General features: G+C 38.0%; 2 protein-coding genes across 6 annotated transcripts; both read left to right on the top strand.

Annotated features, from left to right (window-relative positions):
• Positions 1–807: 807 nt before the first annotated feature.
• On the top strand, positions 808–12,866 carry mgrn1a (mahogunin, ring finger 1a). Of its 5 annotated transcripts, none has more exons than XM_016461378.1 (17): positions 808–1,201; positions 1,546–1,664; positions 1,749–1,837; positions 1,965–2,111; positions 2,510–2,627; positions 2,779–2,845; positions 2,945–2,988; positions 5,673–5,720; positions 6,976–7,044; positions 7,187–7,346; positions 8,575–8,687; positions 9,114–9,325; positions 9,410–9,524; positions 10,239–10,284; positions 10,517–10,633; positions 11,669–11,711; positions 12,399–12,472. In XM_016461378.1, exons 1-16 carry the CDS (start codon positions 1,114–1,116, stop codon positions 11,704–11,706), a joined length of 1,590 nt encoding a protein of 529 aa, XP_016316864.1. In that variant the 5' UTR covers positions 808–1,113; the 3' UTR covers positions 11,707–11,711; positions 12,399–12,472. The 5 variants fall into 5 exon arrangements, with proteins under 5 accessions (XP_016316864.1, XP_016316863.1, XP_016316861.1 ...); XM_016461377.1 differs by having other exon boundaries at positions 10,236–10,284; XM_016461375.1 differs by lacking the exon at positions 11,669–11,711 and having other exon boundaries at positions 1,749–1,834; positions 1,962–2,111; positions 10,236–10,284; positions 12,399–12,866.
• A 1,471-nt stretch (positions 12,867–14,337) lies between these two features.
• On the top strand, positions 14,338–17,418 carry LOC107669185 (forkhead box protein J1-B). The gene is made up of 3 exons (XM_016461321.1): positions 14,338–14,547; positions 14,682–15,268; positions 16,509–17,418. The coding sequence occupies exons 2-3, from the start codon at positions 14,717–14,719 to the stop codon at positions 17,304–17,306; spliced, it is 1,350 nt and encodes a 449-aa protein (XP_016316807.1). The 5' UTR covers positions 14,338–14,547; positions 14,682–14,716; the 3' UTR covers positions 17,307–17,418.
• Positions 17,419–20,379: the final 2,961 nt, after the last annotated feature.

The raw sequence follows: 20,379 nt of genomic DNA, 5'->3' as shown, positions 1-20,379 counted from the left end.
ATGGGAATTGTATGCGTCGGGATTCCATGTTTGTTGTGTTTCTGATGACACCGCATTAGTTTGATGTATATGTTGAAGCGCTCCAGATCGATGTTGACGATTTTGCTTATACAATTTGACAATATCTAATCCTAAACAAAGAAAAGGCACGTATAAACTACGCGACGAGGATAAGAGTGCGTTTTAAGTTGCTCTTTAAACGCCGAAACTACATATCCCGCCATGCAACGCTTTGTTTGAATTTATGAATGACGGTCGTTCCCGTCCAATTCCCATTCGAGCTATGCCACTACCTTCCCAAATATGGTAAACAAATCTTCCAACACCAATTAAATCACTAGCATCTTAACAGAAGACCCCCTGATGTACTTTAGCGCAGTCCTTTGTAGTGGTAATGGTAAGCAAATGACGACAACTTTTCATGACGTTGCTTTTACTTTTAATAACTGTGCGTGACTACGCTTTGGTGAAATGATGCTTTGACTACAAAAAAGCATCACGTCTTAAACACAAATACGGAATAAACGATATATAATTATTTCATCGTGCTCGATCCATATATGATATTAGTTTGGGTGTTATAAAATAATTATTTTCAGCATCGATATTGGAATTTATTCATCTTGTGAATCATAAACATAACTCACTGTATGGCCATGATGATTAATTAAAAAGCATTTAGTGCAGAAATTAATGTTTCTTTTAAGCTTTTCTGGTGTGGTTTAGGTCAGCTGAGACCCCGACGGAAGGTAGACCGGAACAACATATCCCAATATCCTTTGCTCTCAGAAAATCCCATCTCGCGAGAGTATGGGTTCCTCAAAAGAGAGTCTTTTCCAATAGTCTTGTTTTTGTTTTTATTTTGTTTACCGATTAAACGTCGTTTATTTGGCGTCTACTCGCGAGATAACTGATTTTACATAAGTCACTTTGTTTTGTGGAAGAGCTAAAACGTAGATACAAAAGTTGATTCCTTTTGTTCGCAGTTCTTTTTTGTCGCGAGAGATGGGAATGTATCCATAGCGGAGGAAGCAAACCGTATCCAGCTAACTGTCCAAACAAATCTTCCTTTATCCACATATATCGGTCTTCAGCAGCCATTTACACTTAAACATGGGTTCAATACTGAGCAGGAGGATTGCTGGAGTTGAAGACATCGATATTCAAGCCAATTCGGCGTACAGATATCCCCCCAAATCAGGTAAAGTGTCATTTAAGTAAAGTGTTGACAAACGTTAGCCTTATTACGAAGTCTAATGTAGTGTGCATTTTTACCATTTTTGGTGTCACTCGTGGACTGTCACATATTATTTATGTTTGTTACTTTCTGTTAAAAAAATGTCTCATGCTTCTGCTTTTTAAATTTACTTTGGTAGTGACTTAGAAAAGATATACTAGAAAAGGTATAGAATATATAGATAGAGATGCAGAAAATGTATACTAATTTGATCTCCTCATGTATGTATTAAAACATCATCCTGTGTCAACTTTATCTAATGACCACATCCATTCCAGATAATAATCTACCTAATGTCTTTATTGCAGGAAATTATTTCACCAGCCATTTTTTCATGGGAGGAGAAAAGTTTGACACACCCCACCCAGAGGGATATCTTTTTGGAGAAAATATGGATTTGAATTTCTTAGGCAACAGACCTGTGCAGGTGACCAAATGAAACAACCTCAAAACTTTACGAGTTTGACACTTTGTCTTTCTCACACATACGTTTTGGTACTATTTTCCACAGTTTCCCTATGTGACCCCAGCACCGCATGAGCCTGTGAAGACGCTGAGGAGTTTGGTGAACATCAGGAAGGATTCTTTACGACTTGTTCGGTATATTGTGAATATTGTCATGGCTTGAAGGGACTGCTGATGGTACCACAATGTGGAATATATGCTGAAATAAGAAAGAAATGTGTGGAGGTTTGACAACCAACTTTTGTTTTTCGATTTTTTGCAGGTATAAGGATGATTCTGACAGCACACCGGAGGATACAGGAGATCCCAGGGTTCTGTACAGTGTTGAATTCTGCTTTGATACTGATGCCAGAGTGGCTATTACATTATACTGTCAGGCCTTTGAGGAGTTTGCCAATGGGATGGCAATGTAAGTTTCCACTGAGTAGTACATTGAGTAAAGTTTCTGCAGTTGAATGATGCTAAATCACTGTGCTTGTGGTGTACGCTTTTTTAACTAAGTGAATTTCTTTTAGAGGAAAAGGATTGGATGATAATTAGAAGTTTCTTGTGATTGAAAGCCTCACTTGCACCATTTGAGTCCAAAAAAAACATAACCCACTGGCATCTAGACAACATCTCTCCTGGCAACTTAATTCTTTCCTTAGAAACAGTGGTACAATTAGCCCTTGGTCTAAAAACAGATATAAAGATTAAGCCCTTTTACATAGGTCACTGTGTTTTGATGCAGATTATTAGTAATTGACACCCTCAGGTATGCTGAGATGTGATGTGTTGGTGATAATCACTACAATTTTCTTTTTAAAGATACAGCCCCAGGAGCCCTTCAATGGTGTCTGAGACGGTTCATTATAAGAGAGGGATAAATCAGCAATTTTCTCTGCCATCCTTCAAGATTGATTTCACCAAATGGAAACCTGAAGAGGTATGATTTTCTAAGATTACATTTATTTAGATGCTTAGAGGCTCATTTGCATCGTCTCATCAAGGCCTTTGTGCTGTGATGACTTCTTAAAAGAATAATGCTTTTAAAAAACAATTGAAATAAACATTGAAATATTTCTGTAATATTTTAGCTGAACTTTGATCTGGACAAAGGCGTTTTCCCTTTGGTGGTCCAAGCAATAGTGGATGATGGAGATGGTTGGTGAAAAATTTTGATCATAAAAAATATAATTGGTTAGAATTATGTAATAGCATTACATACTGTTGTCTCACAAACCACTGCGTTTTCTGTTACAGATGTCAGCGGGCATGCACATGTTCTCTTGGCAGCTTTTGAAAGGGTGTGTATTTCTTGTGATTTGTTTTACGCTAAAGAATGTCTGCTGAAAGCTTGCAAGCATTCAGCCATGTTTTGTTACACTGAATAACATTAAGTCATTAACCAGGCAGGATTTTATAGAGTCAGGATAGTTTGAGATTCATGGTTCACATGATCGTGGAAAACCTGGAATGTAGGTTTGAAGTTTTAAAATTGTGATTTTTAAGGCTCTTAGAAGTCATGGTCAAAAACAGTTAGAACCCTGAAAATTGTTTTGTAGCCAATGTAGAAAATGAAAGTAGACAGAATTAACATAATTTAGCCTTATTACAGAGAACAAAAGTTCCCACAGAAAGCATCATGAAGAGCATCATACATTTTTATTAACACAGCATAATCAGACTATGTCAAGAAACCTTGTGCGCTCCTCATTTGGGAGTCACACTCATGGTCTTCACGGTCAAAAGTGACCCCTGAATTGAAACTTTTTTTTTTCTTCTTCAGTAAAATCAATGTTACACTGAATAACATTAAGTCATTAACCAGGCAGGATTTTATAGAGTCAGGATAGTTTGAGATTCATGGTTCACATGATCGTGGAAAACCTGGAATGTAGGTTTGAAGTTTTAAAATTGTGATTTTTAAGGCTCTTAGAAGTCATGGTCAAAAACAGTTAGAACCCTGAAAATTGTTTTGTAGCCAATGTAGAAAATGAAAGTAGACAGAATTAACATAATTTAGCCTTATTACAGAGAACAAAAGTTCCCACAGAAAGCATCATGAAGAGCATCATACATTTTTATTAACACAGCATAATCAGACTATGTCAAGAAACCTTGTGCGCTCCTCATTTGGGAGTCACACTCATGGTCTTCACGGTCAAAAGTGACCCCTGAATTGAAACTTTTTTTTTTCTTCTTCAGTAAAATCAATCTAATATATTTTTGTTCAATAATATTTTTTATTTTGTATTTTGAAAGAATTTTATGGTACTAATTCATATTTATGCAATAATTCTGATACATTATTCCCATTGAAAATAGTAAAAAAAAAAAAAAATCTATTTCTTTTTTTTATTATTTTTCAGTTAATGCAGTATTTCAGATTAAAATAGATACTAGGCCTTTAAAATCCAATTTTTGAAGGCAGAATAGCACCTCTTGGTGAGAGCAAAAAAAGAAAAACCTGTAATTTCACAAACCTGAAAGAAAGCATTTTGTTACACAAAACATAAAAATTCTATAAAAATGTAACAAAAATGAACAGGAATGCTTTCTCAGAACTTAATCCTTCTGGGTCTGATCCAATTCATTTGAGTATGTATAATTCTGTATGTGTGTGTGTCTGTGAGTGTGTGTAAGTAAGTGTGTGAGTGGATGTATCTGTTTTACACTCTTGATGTTTTAGAGTGTAACCCCTTCCTTGCTGTCCACTTTTTTTACTACATTGTAGTTGAATTATTGATTTTATTTTACATAGTTTCAGTGTTACAGTCACACCAGTTCATAGGTGTGTGTGTGTGTGTGTGTGTGTACGTACAAGTGTGTGTCCGTGCGTGTGTGAGTTGGTGTGTTGATTTTGCACTCTAGATGTTTTAGCGTTTTACCGCTTCATTGCTGTGCAGATTTTTTTTCTGCATTGTGGGGGATTTGTAGATTGTACACAAAAATGTTCTATATTTTCGATTTTTTTTCCCCCATTTCCCATTCATTTCTTATGGTCGGTCATTTTTGACCGAAGAACATGAGGGTGACTATTTTCTTTTACGACCACTTAGCTTTTTCGAATCATGCCCTCAATTTTTTTTTTGTTCCCATACCAAGTGCCATAAAAGTCACCAAATTTCGTACCATTCTGGTGAAGCTACGATTTTAAAAAATTCAAAATGTAAAATTCACCAGTCAGAAGTGTCCGAAGACCCACAAGGTTAAAAGTAATGCATTGATCTGTTTTCATTAATTTAGGAACTTTAAGGTCAAGGTCAACTTTATTATCCCCGAAGGGCAATTTGTTTGACAGCCAACAGTAAACCATATGCAAACAACAAACAAGCAACCACAACACACAGACAAAAAACAATGACTTCCATTAATAATATACATACAATTATTTGTAATTTAAAAAACCAATGGCAGCTGGTATAAAATAATTTTTAAATCTATTGGTCCGACATAAAGGCAAATAATATCTGTGAGTAGAAGGAAGCAACTTATAAACATTCTGCAAGGGATGGCTGGGATCATTCATAATTAACTCAGCCTTCTTCAAAGTCCTAGCCTTATACAAGTCGTTCAAATCATTTAAAGTGGTGCCAACAATCTTACCACACACTTTAACAATACCCTGCAATCTGTTTCTGTTTTTAACGTTTTGTGACCCATACCAGTACATAATACCCATATAAAGTACTGCTTTTAACAAATTTAAAAAAAGCTTTCATTCAATTGTAATCACTTTTCTGATATAACTATGATGTTAAATGTTGCCTTTAATGAGTAGAGGAGAAAGAGGTAAAAATAAATATAAAACAGTATTTTTCCAAGCAGTGCTAATGTTAAGAATGGAAATACGCAGAGATTTCTTCACAGGCCTTTTTCCAAGTGTGCATCTGATCTCTCATATTCTCAGACTTTTCTCAAACTTTTTCTTTACCAGCTCATTAGGTTGTTTTTATAATATTAATACTATATATATATTCCCTTACAGCATGTTGATGGCAGTTTCTCAGTGAAGCCTTTGAAACAGAAGCAAATCGTAAGTATTTTTGTGGCTCATTATGAAATGTAAGGGTCGGATATCTGTGCTTTGAAGCAACAGAACAATCTTATTTTTCAGTATATCTGTGATTGTGGCTGTATGATTGTGTTTCTTAAATTTTTCCTTTCTCTTTGAAGTGTGTTACAAGCTCTTGGTGCATAACGAAGATCTGTAAAGTTGCAAAGACTAAAGTCTCAAATCCAAAGAGATATTCTTTATAAAAGTTAAGTCAACCACGCCTAGCTAAAACGGCTCGTTCTAACACACCCCCACATATCTACGTCACGTTGTGGGAAGATTTGCATAACGCCGCCCAAATGTTCACGCAAAGAAAGAAGGCGTAACTTTTATTCTCGCTGTAGTATTGTTGCTGCCGCCATGTCGTGAAGACGCTGTGTGTTTCGTTGTGAAAGCGAAACTACTTTGGCCTTCCAAAAGAGGACGATATCCGCTTCATCGTGCCTAGAGCTGATCCGTGCTGGTCGCTGAGGGAATACATCAACTTCGCGCTGTGGATCGCCCGATCGGCTTTCACCGTGGACAAAGCAGAGTCCAGCCCGGGGTCGTCACATGTGGTTGCCGCAAGCCCGCCGGCCGCCACTCACTCAAGCCCCGCCGTGTGATCTGATCACAAATGCAGACATGGTTTTATGTTTACGCGGTGCGATGCAACGTGTCAAAAGACAGTATAAGTCATTATAATCCGTAATTATGTCCCCACTGGATGCAACAAATGCCTCGTTTATAATGGGTTTTAATGTTTTTCGGCCGGACAGGGCATCATAGTATGGTAAGGGGGGTAACATTTCCGTCACACGCTTGAGGTATTCGGCCAATCACAACGCACTGGATAGCTGGCCAATCAGAGCACACCTCGCTTTTCAGACTGATGAGCTTTGTAAAAATAGACGCGTTTCAGAAAGGCGGGGCATAGAGGAGAAACAATAATGTACAGTATGTGGAAAATAATGTGTTTTTTGAACCTTAAACTGCATAAACACATTTCATTACACCAAATAATGTTCTTTTTAGCAACAACATATGACCCCTTCAGTTGGATCCCTCATTAAACAGACGGATTGAACTCCTTGATCTGTTCACACTCGTGCACGCTTATCCACTCCACTTGTGTGGAAGCAGTAATCAGGCCATGTCACTTCATGAAAAAGATAATGAGCATTTTTATCTGTGCTGTGATGTTTCCCATGCATGCCAGTAATCCGCATTTACGTATCGCATGCTCATCCTTTAGGTGGACCGTGTGAGCTATCTGCTGCAGGAGATTTACGGCATTGAAAACCGGAACAATCAGGAGACAAAGGTAAATCATGCCGCTACACCAGAGAATTTAGGGCAGATGAGATGTGACGTGCACAACTAGTAACACAATATCCATCCTGCCTTTTTCTGTCTCTGATTTCATGTACTATTTTACAGTGTTTTGTTTTGTCTTCTCTCTTCAGTCCACAGAGGATGAGAACAGTGACAACAGCAGCGAGTGTGTGGTTTGTTTATCAGACCTGCGTGACACACTCATTCTCCCTTGCAGGCACCTGTGTCTGTGCAATGCCTGTGCTGACACACTGCGTTACCAGGCCAACAACTGCCCTATCTGCAGACTGCGTAAGTACTCATTAATCAACGCCTGAGCTTCCCGTATTGTTCCTCCATTATTATTCAGATTTGTTCCGCTAAATGAGCCGAACCTTTAAAGTGGGTATGGCCATAAAGATAAAAGGCTGAGTGATGATTTTTTTTTTTTTTATCCAATATGTACTGATTTACCATTGTGCTTTTATTACCCTTTTTATTGTTCTTAGTGATGAATAGTCATTAGTGCATCACTGATCACTTATGCAGTGCAGATTATGTGACTGTTGAAGAATAGTGCCATCTGCTGGGGATGTCATGTAATAATGATTATTCGATTTGTGTTAAGTAATAGACAATTTTTAGTGGATTTATATTTGTGTTACAAAACTTGTTTAAGTTTTTTCTGAGAAACATTTCTGAAAATTATACATTTCCTTGCGGTGTAATTTAAAGGAATAGTTAAACCAAAAATGAACATTTGCTGAAAATGAACTGAAATTTAGATGAGTTTGTTTGTTCATTGGAACTGACTTGGTGAAATTTAGCATTACATCACTTGCTTATCAATAGATCCTTTGCAGTGAATAAGTGCCGTCAGAATGAGAGTTTGTAATAAATTCATCATTAGGATGAATGGTGGATTTTGATATGAGAGGGAGCAACAAGGGAGTGATTTTTTTTTAGCATTTTTATGGATTATGGACTGGTATTTTGGCCAGAATTGTCCGTTTTTATATCTTAATGATATTAAACAAGATGTTAATTGATGGACTGGAGGTACTGTATGTCAATTACTTGTGACATTTTAATCAGCTGTTTAAACTCTTATTCTGACGGCACCCATTCACTGCAGACAGAGGATTCATTAGTGAGCAAGTGATGTAATGCTAAATTTCTCCAAATCAATTCTTGGGTAGCCTGACGGTAAATTTTAAGCAATTTTTCATTCCTTGAAGGAGAAACATGCTAATAAGAAACTATATACGACAGGACTGCAGTTTAGTTGGCCAGGCTTTTGTGTACTTGTGTAAAGTGTTTCTGCCCTATAGATCTTCTTCACTGAGAGAATGTACACTGATTTTGCTTCGACAGTAAGACCAGCTGTGCAAATATTTACCTCCTGTTTTGTAGCCAAATGAATATGGTAACTTTTAATCTGCAGTGTGAGGATGCAGCACCTGTGTTTGTTTATGCACAGTGCACTTTGTTTGTATCCTTTTTCCCCACCTGATCTTTCTTTCTACTTTCGCTGCCCCAGCATTCAGAGCCCTGCTCCAGATTCGAGCCGTGAGGAAGAAAACAGCTGCCACTCTCTCACCAGTTTCCTTTAGCCCAGTGCTTTCCCAGAGCTCTGACCATACTGAGCATTCGGTAAAATTCATGTTTCATCCTGTACTCTAATTTATTATTAATACATCATGGATCCTTTTCCACTGTGTTGCTACAGTAGAATTGATTTTGTCCAGTGGAATCATGCTTCGCATTTGACTCCAGTACAGTTATGAATGGTATTTCAGGTTTTCAGTGGCGCATAAACTCCTCATTTCAAACATCCAGTATGTTGGACAAATTTTTTTAAATAGATTTTTTCATTTTTTTTAACAGCAAAAATATTAATATTCTAAAAAAAATTACAATTTAAAATAACAGTTTTCTGTTTGAATATGTTTTGAAATGTGTATGTCAAACAACATAACTTAATGTTGAAGAATATAAGACCTCTAAATTCTTTTGATTCTACATGGCAATAAGTCAGAAGTTTACTAACAACACATTTTTTTTCCTGTTGAATCTCAGAATGCCGACAACATCCCTCCTGGCTATGAGCCCATCTCACTGCTGGAAGCCCTGAATGGGGTGCAACCCATGTCCCCTTCAATCCCATCAGCACCTCTCTATGAGGAGATCCTGTTTTCTGGGGAGATGGGGGATCCCCTTAACCTGACTGGACGGCAGCAGAACGCAGATACCACATCAATGAAGGGCAAAGGTAGCACGTCACCAGATGGGTAAGTCCGTATTGTGAAAATACTAACTCTGAAAATGCTCAAATAATGTTTTTCTTTTTCCAGTGATATATGCCATGTTTCCAGGTCTACACGTTCTCCCTCATCCCCAATACAGGAGGAGGAAGATGAGGAGAGGATGTCGGAGCTCTCTGATGCCCAGCCTCAGTCTGTTCTGCCCTGTAGTCTCAGTCCCACTGAGGTCAGCCACTATCAAGTTCTTCCCTGTACTTCCCTGAAATGATGCCCACTGACAAGCCAATAAATGGTAACACTTTATTTTAAGGTGACGTAGTTACATGTTACGTGACCTTGCAGTACATGTAGTAATAACAGTATAGTATAGTATATTAATAACAGTAAATCAACTAACCCTAAAGCAAACCTTAACCTTATAGAAGAGGTTCTCAACTCTGGCCCTCAAGGTCCACTTTCTTACAGCTTTTTACTCCAACATGCCCTATAGTTTAGTAGTAATAGTTCATTAATATTACACAGTACTGTGTAATTACACTGTAACAACGTCACCTTGAAATAAAGTGTAACCCAGCAGATGGCTTTCTTTTAACAGTGTACTTAAAGGCGAGCAGGAACTCCTATGTTTTATGAAGAGTTTTCTTACTCTCTGTCTTGAAATTACCTGTCTGAGTGCCTGTTGTATAAATAATACCGTACAATACTTGCTTCACAAATTTATTTCTTGGAAACATTCATTATGCTTGTGTGTGATTCATGGCATGGATGAGCTGACTGTGTAACTCCATGGGTTAGTTTGCATAGATCTGTGGGTTTTACCTGGTTGCATGTGACTGATAAAGAAATGCAAACTAGTTAACAACCTACACTGTTGTGTCTGCTTATCATTTCCCACAACCTGTAAAAAAAAACTGGCTCATTCTAGTTTATTTCCCAGCAGGCCACAGTAGAGGGTGTGTCCACCAAACCTGGCTTCCCAAATTCAGGTTAGCAAACTTGATGTGCAAATCAGCATTAAAATTAAGCATTTCATGTCAGTGTTGCAAATAATATGGCAGCAGCAGTTAAAAAAAAGATATGTAATATGTAAAACTGTTTGATATAATATATATGTATATAAAATTAACATTCTGACTGGCATGCCATCCTCTCAGGCTTTGGTTGTGTATCAGTACCAGTGATGAAGAACAAACCATGTTAATCATGTCATGTTGGCAGGTTCAGAGAGCAGATCCCTGGGTGTGTCTGTGAGTGAAATCCTACAGGACTGCCACAGCGAGCGCAGCAGCCTGAGCCGGACAGAAAGTGACCCCTCAGCAGATCTGGCCCTGCCTGGTGAGTCAGTACCCCACAATCCTGACACCCCCATGAAGTCTGCCAAAACTCCTTGTGTAGGAATAGTTCCTTTGAGTCCTTTTTCGAGGGTGGGGTGTCTTTTACACATTAAGAAACCTTTGTACTGTTGACTTTGAGAAAATGCAAAAGAGCAAAGTTGGAGCAAGCAAATTTTTCAGCATGTTTGGCAGAACTGATGCTGTGCTGTGTGAACCTTCTCTGTTATTGCTGCTTCCTTGCTCAGCGATTTCTACCAAGTAAAGCTTCTGTTTAAATAAAAACATTTTTCAGTCTTTAAAAGCATTTTTCTGTTCTCTTACAGTGTATTTTATATGCCGTCTATACACTAGAAAGAAAAAATCTCAAGTACATCAAGACGTTCTTAATAGGGGTGTAAATATTTTCTCTGATAATTTGATTATGATACTTTATGTAAATTGTTGTATAATTCTATTAGTTAATGTTGTTTTAAAACAAATTCTTTGAAAATATGTTTAAGCTACAAATGTGATTGGATTAAATGTTATTTTTTATTTTATTAAACGAGTAGTTTTTGTAATTAAATATAATTGATTAACATAGTACACAGCATTTATATTTTGAATAAGAAATGAAAAGTTTATTATAGTATTTAAATGTAACTAGTAATGAAATCAGATGTTAAATTTAAAAAATTGTGTTGTCCATTTTCACCACATAAAAAAACAAAACAAAAAAACAATTATAAAGCTTTTTTAAATCATAATTATAACATAAACAGTCCTAATTATGAGATACTAAGTCATTATTATGTCAAATGTATAAAATAATGACAAAAAATTTACTTTTGTTCATTTCAATTTCAACTTTCAGAATTATGATTTACTATGTCATAATTTTGTTTTATGATTTACCAAAGCATGATATTTCCCCCCCTTATGTGGCAGAAATGGACTTCCATGCTGGTTCTGTGTGTCTAATGCATGTCTAATGCTGTGCTGTCTCCTAACCCTCTCTCTTTCTCACTCTAACTCGGCTTGCTCTTAACACACATAGCGTCTGAGTCATGGTCCACTGCTGTAGAGGAATGTTGACTCTGGTAGGTCGCCAATGTCATGAATATTTCTTTCTTTTTACTGGTTGTCTATTTTTCTACCAGTCGCTTTGTAAGAGTCAGTTCATGAGTTATTTATAAGTCACATGCAAACACATTACATTACCAAAAGTTTGGACACACCTTTTCATACTGTATGTCCATGATAGATACTAGGGCTGCACGATTAATCGCATGCGATATTTAACGCGCATCTTGTCAGAAAGCCGGTTCTGTAATCAGCGGTAAATCTCCATCACCTGCGTGCTTTCACATTGAGCAACATTAACTACACAGAGCCGTTGTTCACTGACGAGCTGCGCAAAAAATCGCGCGAATATGAACGTGGTTTAGCGCAGCTCGTCAGTGAACAACGGCTCTGTGTAGTTAATGCTGCTCAATGTGAAAGCACGCAGGTGATGGAGATTTACCGCTGATTACAGAACGGGCTTTACTGATAAGATGCGCGTTAAATATCGCATGCGATTAATCGTGCAGCCCTAATAGATACTTCACATTCTGGTCCAGCATTTTAAAACAGAAAATTCATATGTAATCCCAACTGGTCTGCAAAACTAATTTTAACCATAAGCCCCATAAGATCATGAGAAAAATGAATTTGGTTAAATCTGTCCAAAAATGAAGTGAATATTCTCCTCCATTCTAACTCCACTTGTCTTCACCTTTCCTCAGGTTCATCAGAGTCCATGGAAAGCCTGAAGAGTCAGAGCACCAGCAGCTCCAGTCAGCCCCTGCTCTGCCTCCCCAGCACCCTGCGTATGGAAGATGAGCGGCTCCCTTCATAAACACCCCCCGCTGTGCCAGTTTCATCAACCCGCTGTTTCAAATCAAACTTATTCCCTTTCCAGCACACTGTTGTTCATGAATGCTACCGTCTCAAGTACTTCTTGAGTACCGCAATCAAAGCCGTGTAGTGAAGAGTCCAAGACATTTCAGTGTGTAATAGAAAAACGATACAAAAGCTTCAAAAAACGTACAAAAAAAAATTGTCATTTATAAGACGGTCATAGCTTTTGCTTTGAGAGTTCAGAAATTTTGAATGGCTCAAATTCTTTTAATGGATGCTCAGTCTCTTTGAAGTATGCAGCTTCATGGTGATTTATGACTTTGTACCTTTTTTTTTTTTTAATAATCAGCAAATGAACACTAAATGCATCAGATTGCAGTATGATACGGACACATAGTGTAATCCAGTTGAAGTAGTCATCTACGTCTGTATCTTATATATTTGTTTTGTGCCTTATAGTACTGTGTGGCTGTCCCTTCGTCCTCCCGTTGAAATAGACAAAGTGGGAAGCTGTAGCACTTCTTGAAGCTTTAATGAGTAGTTTATAGAGGTTTAAAAGTTATGTATGTTTGTATGTAGTCAAATCGTTTTATCATAAAGTGTTGTGCTCAAATATGAGTCAGTGTGGTTATTTATTTTAAGGCATAGATTGCATTACATTATAGTTATTAATGATCCTGCCATTCCAGCATAAACCCTAATTCCAGTAGCTACCTTAAAGAAATCTAGAAATGAAGCAATGCCTAATTACTAATAATACCATAAATGACTAGATGACATTAAAATGCTGTTCATTGAACTTTGTGTCCATCAAAGAATCCACATAAATAGTAAGTAAAGCTGTTCTCGTCATTGATAATAATTGAGCGTCAAATTAGCATATTAGAAGGATTTCTGAAAGAACATGATACTGAAGACGGCTGCTGAACATTACACAAAAATACATTTCGTTTTCTTTTTTACATTGTGATATTTCACAATATTTCTGTTTTACTGTATTTTTAAATAAATGCTATCTTGGTTAGACTTTCACAAAACATTTTTAAAAATCTTCAATATAATTCTCATGCCTCGTATAGTCAGCTGAGCTTAGTGTAGAGACTATATTTAGCCAGATGGTGGCAGTGTGTTCACTCCTTTAGAAACAGGCTCCACTTTAGTCAGACAACTCAAATATTTGAACTCAAATACAGAGACTAATTTTTAGAGGGTTTACTCAGCCGTTAGGCTGTATGAGCTGTATGTTGGACAATGTGGTGTGTAAGCCAATGCTTTGAGAGGCAGAGGTCTCCTCAGGCGGGATGAGTGGCGCGCTCCTTTATTGCACGTCACTATTTTCATTTGTGCGCCTTTTCTAAACTCCTGGCGCGCGCGCATAGTTTATTACCAACGACTTTCTAACGACCCACTCCAGGCATGTAGCAAAGTTAAAAGGAAAACTGATGTCGACAAAGAATTTTAAAAATTATAACAATGCTGCTGCTGATGATAATAGATAAAACGCAAAAACATTAATGTATCAGTTTACAGGCTGCATTTGAATCAAGTAATATGTCTCAATTCACGAGGTTTAAAATATAATTAATAATTTAATAAATTATAATTGCAAGAAATAATAAATATAATAAATAAATAGAATTGCACCTGTCACATTTCACGCGGATATGTGGTTGAGTACACTCCTCGCGAGGGACAATGACATGTTCAACTCTGGAGCTCTCAGCCAATCAGAGAGCGTCAACATTTAAAGGGCTATTAAGAAACAGGCAAAACGGCGGAGTGCAAAGCCTACATCTCATTTCTCTCGTATTCACTCGCCTGCGAAATAGTAAATGTGTTTCTACATGGCTTTCTTGAAGACAGGATTGGAATGATACTTTTGCGTAGTAGATATCAGGACATGTCTGAGTTTGTGGATGCGCACGTTTATCTGCTGCACTTGTTGCACTGAGGCGAACAGGCTGCTCAATCAAACGTTAACGGACTGAGACAAATTCACCGTTACCGACGAGGTCTTGTGTTTTCATTTCGCAGGTAGGCAATTATTTAGAGGGATTTAATTTGCCTAACCTTGTGGTGGATTATACGCGTATAAAATACACTTTTTGCTGTTAAATTGTTATCAACCGTTATTTTTGAAATTTCAAGCAACGCTGTCTGCTTTACAGATCTGTATCTTCAAAAACACCAAATCGTGCTCACGATGCCAGTGTTAATGAGTCCAGAGATAACGAATAAATTCAAAGAGAGATGGATGATGCTTCATCCGGAGGATCAGGACAATGTCAGCGGCTCTGTTCACTTTGACGACAGTCTCACCAGCCTGCACTGGCTGCAGAACTTCTCCATCCTCAGTGCCAATCCTGAGCGGACTCCCAGCTCTGGCTGCCATCCGCAACACCTCTTCTACCACAAACACCAGCTGGGGGGCACCGACTCACCCTCCAGCCCACCTGCTGGAGATACCGCCGCCGCAGGGATGCCACAAACACCTGGGAATCCCACAACGTCCTGCAGCAGTTTGGCGAATTCATACGCGCACCAGCAAGCGGGACACTACATAACGGCGCAAACAAATGCGTCTGAGGAAATAGACTATAAAACAAACCGCCATGTGAAGCCACCCTATTCATATGCCACTCTGATTTGCATGGCAATGCGAGCTAGCAACAAAACCAAAATCACTCTGTCAGCCATATACAGCTGGATCACGGAGAATTTCTGCTACTACAGATACGCGGAGCCAAGTTGGCAGGTATCTTCACCGATCATTTATTTATCTTTGAGAATCACTTAGTTTTTTTAGTTTTTTTTATTTACTTAATGGTTCCGTATCTTTAGATTTTTTAAGTAGAGAAAGAAAAACTGCATTTTTTGTTCTTTTTTTGTGCAACAGGTGCACCGACCATTAGCCTATAAGATTATTCCTAACGATTCAGGTTTCTTAACGGTCCTGTTAACGATTCTCTTAGCACTTTAGTGGGGAAAACAGAAATCTTTCGATTACAATGATTTTATTCAGTCTCTTGCTAAATAAGATTTTTTTTTTTTCAGATTTTAATTTTCAATTTCAGTTTTCAGACCAGATATAACAAAGTTATGCACCTCTTATAAGAAGTATTTAGTTTATAAACGTTTTGAATCAAACAACAAAAATAATAACATATGGTTCAATTCATTCATTTTTCAAGGTTTTTGATTAATTAAAAAACGGCTCAAAAGACTACTACACTTGTTTCCTACAAGACTACATTTGTATCTCTGTATGTTTCTGATTCACTATAATAAAACCGGCTCATAAGGGTCATTCGTTTGTGAATCTTTCTATATTTGTATATCTCTGATTCTCACTAAAAAGAACTGTTTCAGTCATTTGTTTGGTAATCGGACCACACATGTTTCTGATTCACCCAAAAGGACCAATTCATAAGAGCTATTCATTCGTGAATCACTATTAACTGGTGTTAGTCAACCATGGTCTGTCAATACAGAACTACCAAAACAGACCTGTGCACTCATCTACAGTATACTTAAGCTAGGGTGACTGATGATGGAAGCTGAGACCACTATACCCAAGAGCACTCGGTTTCCTGAGGCCTCCTTCCATAATGAGGGATCCTTAAGGGAGCCACTGAGCCACATGTGAAACTAGGAGCGCTGCATTACTAGAGAGCCTCAGCCTTATTCACCACATATCTACTCCTGTACACGCAACATTCCCCTCCCCCATTTGTCTCTGTCACACACACAGTGAGCCAATGAAATAGGACACCTCTACCTGTTGCACAGTGGGATTTTATAGGAAGCTTTATGTGTTCCGTCTTCTTCTGTCACCGGAAGTCTAAAACTCTAAAAACAACCATAATGTTGGCTCTACATTCAAACAGCTCAATTAAATTTGCCTAATAATTTGTAAAATTAAAATATAAATATTAAAAACCTGCTATTCTTGTTCGTAACTCTCAAATAAACGGATTTTTCTCCTTTTCTGTCAGAATTCAATCCGCCATAACTTGTCCCTGAACAAGTGCTTCATGAAAGTGCCCAGGCAGAAAGACGAACCAGGAAAAGGAGGCTTTTGGCAAATCGACCCGCAGTACGCTGACATGTTTGTCAATGGCGTTTTCAAACGGCGGCGAATGCCTGCCACAAACTTCAATACCCAAAGACAGAGCAAAATGTTATCCTCTCCCAGCTCCTCGTACGGCTCTCAGTGCAACCAGACCGGCCAACAAATGGGAATGGGCCACTTCCAAGGACCTGTCCCAGGAAACAAACGCAAGCAAGTCTTCCCCAAACGAGGCAGCAAGCTGGCCAGAGTCTCCAAGAGCCCTCTGTTAACCACCGACATCAAAACGTCAGACGTACTGAGAGGAGATTTTGACCTGGCGTCTGTTTTTGACGATGTGTTAAGTGGGAATGACAGCACGTTTGAGGATTTGGATATCAACACAGCGCTGAGCTCTCTGGGATGCGAGATGGAGCAATCTTCACAGAACCAGCACGGGCCTGGCTACAGCAATGAGGATGAACAGGCTTGTGCTTACCTAGAGGCGAACGGCATGATGGGATCCAACATGGAGGACTTTCACCAACAGCACCACCAGCAAGTACAGGTCCATCCGCAATATTACGAGGGAATGTTCACAGATCAGGTTCACCAGCATCAGCACCCTTGGGAGATTAAAGAGGAAGTCCAAGCCATCCCACTTACCTTGGATCATGCCTATGGGCTTTGTGAGGGATTCTTCTCTGAGATGCAACTCTGGGAAAGAGCAGAGTCATATCTGTGAACACGTCTGAATACATATGCACTGTCTTTGCTCGTCTGAAGACCTATTGACTTTTGTTTTGCTACATTAGCATAATTAATTACTGAGGATGTGAGAGGTTATATGTAATTATTCTTTGTACTTCTTTTGTATTTTGTAAAAACCTATACTGATTCATTTATAATTACCCTTGATCTTTGAGTTCTTGCTTTTTTTTGGAAATTTTCTCGAGATGGATAAATATTGTTGTGGGACAAGTGTAGTTATTTAGGATAGTGACATTTTGTTCCTTATTGATTAATCAATCTAATATATTCATTTTAGTTTTCTTGATATTTTAGGTAATGTCATGCTTTATATAAGTCTAACAAAAGTAAAAAGCAAATATAAATCACATATTTGAGGGAAAGGGGATGCAACAAGCCAAAGTGCTTCACTAAATAATTTCCAGAGACAAAATAAGCCCGCACAAGCACTTTGAAACTCAGTTTGTTGCCCAGTGATTTAGCCTCATAATTTATTTTCTCTCTTTTATGATAATCTATGAGAGTGCAAAGTGTCCCACAAGTGCTCGTTTCAAAATGTAGTGCATTAGTCTCAGATTTACCATGAACTGTGGGTGGCAATCTTACGAGGCAATGACTGTTCTAGAAGTGTACTTGTATCGATTCTTTGAGAAATGGACTAAAACATGCAACGTGAAACAAAATATATTCTGTACTTGAATAAAAAGATCAATCTGTACAACTTTTTTCGGTCTGTTTTGAATTTTGGATGTGATGAGTTCTTTGTATGCATATTAAATAATTTTACATTGCGTTTAAAAAAAAATAAAAAAAAATTCGGTTCCTCAAAATTCCACATACAAGTTTTTTGTTAGTTTAAAGCCATTATTAGAATAAGCATTCTCTACATGTTTACAATTATGTATGGCCATTGTGGTAATTATATTTATAATTCTGCCTTTGAGAATTGATACACTTTTTGATCAACTGATCAGTTTTTAGAAACATCAACATTTTTTAGTCCGCATTCAAAAGCACACATCTCATTAAGTACTTCACGGACTAAACAGTTACAGTTCAGGGACTCTACCATTTCAATTTGAAGGCAAAAATTTCCTAATAACTTCCCATTGACTATTTTATTGTAGTCAGATTGTATTTTGGTTGTTCTGGTTGTTACTCATTTCAGTTCCTCCTAAATACAAAAAAAATAAAAATGTTTGCTCCTTCACACCACATATACTCAAATGGGAATCCATCTAGTCTCTTTTCATGTGGTTATTTGTGATTTATTGTCAGAACGGCTTGATTATTGACAAGAAAAATAATGTAAAAACATGCCCAGACTGGCCCGCATTCCTCAAATTGCAGTAAGTTTTACTTATACAAATAACTACAGTATTGTTAAGCTTCACAACACAAGCTGTCACTGGGGCAGTACCTTTTCAAAAGGTGCTTTTGTACCTTTTATGTACTAATATGTACACTTTATGTACTAATGTGTGCCTTTAAGGTATTAATATGGACCCTTCAGTACAAAAGTGTACCTTTTGAAAAAGTATCACCCCATTGACAGCTTTTGTACCTTTTCTTCTGAGTGCAGATGTTTGCATAGACTGGCCTTTACTCTTTACGTCAGCATGAGGTGCAAAGAGCGTCAAGCATGTCTAAATTGACAATTACTAGTATATAGGCTGGTCTATACACTGTCAGTGGTTTAGTATAGTTTCTAGTATAGATTATAGTTTGTATTGTCTCTTGTTTTTGGCAGGCCAACTTTGTTATAAATAATGAAATGCGCTCAGATGGAGCAGTCAAAGACGAGTAGCCAAGAAATGCACGTTTTAGTTACTTGTGTTTTATTTTCTTTAAAGTTAATTTCCTTGCTGTGCCTCCCACCTTGAAAAATCCAGCTGACTTGAATATCTGTGAAAATCCACTGCATTTGAGGCAAAAAAAAGAATACTTTCACACTTAAAATCTCTTTTTAATGAAAAAGAAAAAAGGAAAGGGAGGATTAGTCAATTTCATCGGCTCTGCCTCCTTCTGTTGGAGTTCATGTGTAGAGACCCTTCTGAATCTGTGGAGTAATTCACATTCCTTGAACATCAGGGAAAAGCAGGAATGGTAAATCCAAACTAGCTGTGCCCCACAATGCCATGGACATGGCAAGGGCACATATTCACATACATACATCCAGCAACCAGTAAGTGAACCTCTGCAGTTCACGCATTCTGTTTTCACCACAATAGCACGAGTCCCTGCAGATGTGACAGAGGTGAGTGCCAGGATTTCGGTGTAGGCAGGGTGAGAGGGGAGTTGTGGGGGTGAGATGCCGTGTGCTTCTCAGGGGATGGGTTTTTGTGGAGGAGGGATGGGAGAACTCCTTGACGCTGGAGATAACATTATCTCCCCAGAGGCAGAGACTCCTGCCTGTATTTACACGAGTGCTGTCGCCGCTCCGGCCCCGCATACGGACCTGTCAGCTGGAACAAGGACGGCTGTCACGGCGGGGCATCGCCACGCTGCTTTATGTCCCCCCGGGCACTGCTGGCAGCCCCTGATTACAGGTGCTATGTGGGCATGTCAGCCAGATCACACAGAGAGATGTGTCAGCCGTTCTGCTGGAAAAGTCAGCAAAACACTGGCGTCAGCACTCAATGTGTGTATTTTTCACCCTGAAACCATACTTGAAAATCAGGTTGGATTATATCAAATTCATATGTGACCCTGGACCACAAAACCAGTCATAAGGGTCAATTTTTTGAAATTGAGATTTATGCATCATCTGAAAACTGAATAAACAAGCTTACCATTGATGTATGGTTTGTTAGGATAGGGCAATATTTGGCTGAGATACAACTATTTGAAAATCTGGAATCTGAAGGTGCAAGAAGAAAATCGCCTTTAAAGTTGTCCAAATAAAGTCCTTAGCAATGCATAATACTAATAAAAAAAATAGGTTTTGATATATTTACAGTAGGAAATTTACAAAATATCTGCATGGAACATGATCTTTAATTAATATCCTAATGATTTTTGGCATAAAAGAAAAAGCGATAATTTTGACCCATACAATGTATTGTTGG

The sequence above is a fragment of the Sinocyclocheilus anshuiensis genome, unplaced genomic scaffold (assembly GCF_001515605.1).
Source record: "Sinocyclocheilus anshuiensis isolate Anshui unplaced genomic scaffold, SAMN03320099.WGS_v1.1 scaffold220, whole genome shotgun sequence".
NCBI lineage: Eukaryota > Metazoa > Chordata > Actinopteri > Cypriniformes > Cyprinidae > Sinocyclocheilus > Sinocyclocheilus anshuiensis.
The sequence above is the reverse complement of the archived record's forward strand: the minus strand, read 5'-3'. Positions and strand labels throughout refer to the sequence as shown.

Bases quoted from the DNA above. Each gene is read 5' to 3' on its own strand.
- mgrn1a (XM_016461375.1), top strand. From the start codon at position 1,114: ATGGGTTCAATACTGAGCAGGAGGATTGCTGGAGTTGAAGACATCGAT. The intron at 2,112-2,509 runs GTAAGTTTCCAC...TTCTTTTTAAAG, and splicing joins TTTGCCAATGGGATGGCAAT to ATACAGCCCCAGGAGCCCTT. The intron at 10,285-10,516 runs GTTAGCAAACTT...TCATGTTGGCAG, and splicing joins ACCTGGCTTCCCAAATTCAG to GTTCAGAGAGCAGATCCCTG.
- LOC107669185 (XM_016461321.1), top strand. From the start codon at position 14,717: ATGCCAGTGTTAATGAGTCCAGAGATAACGAATAAATTCAAAGAGAGA. The intron at 15,269-16,508 runs GTATCTTCACCG...CTTTTCTGTCAG, and splicing joins ACGCGGAGCCAAGTTGGCAG to AATTCAATCCGCCATAACTT.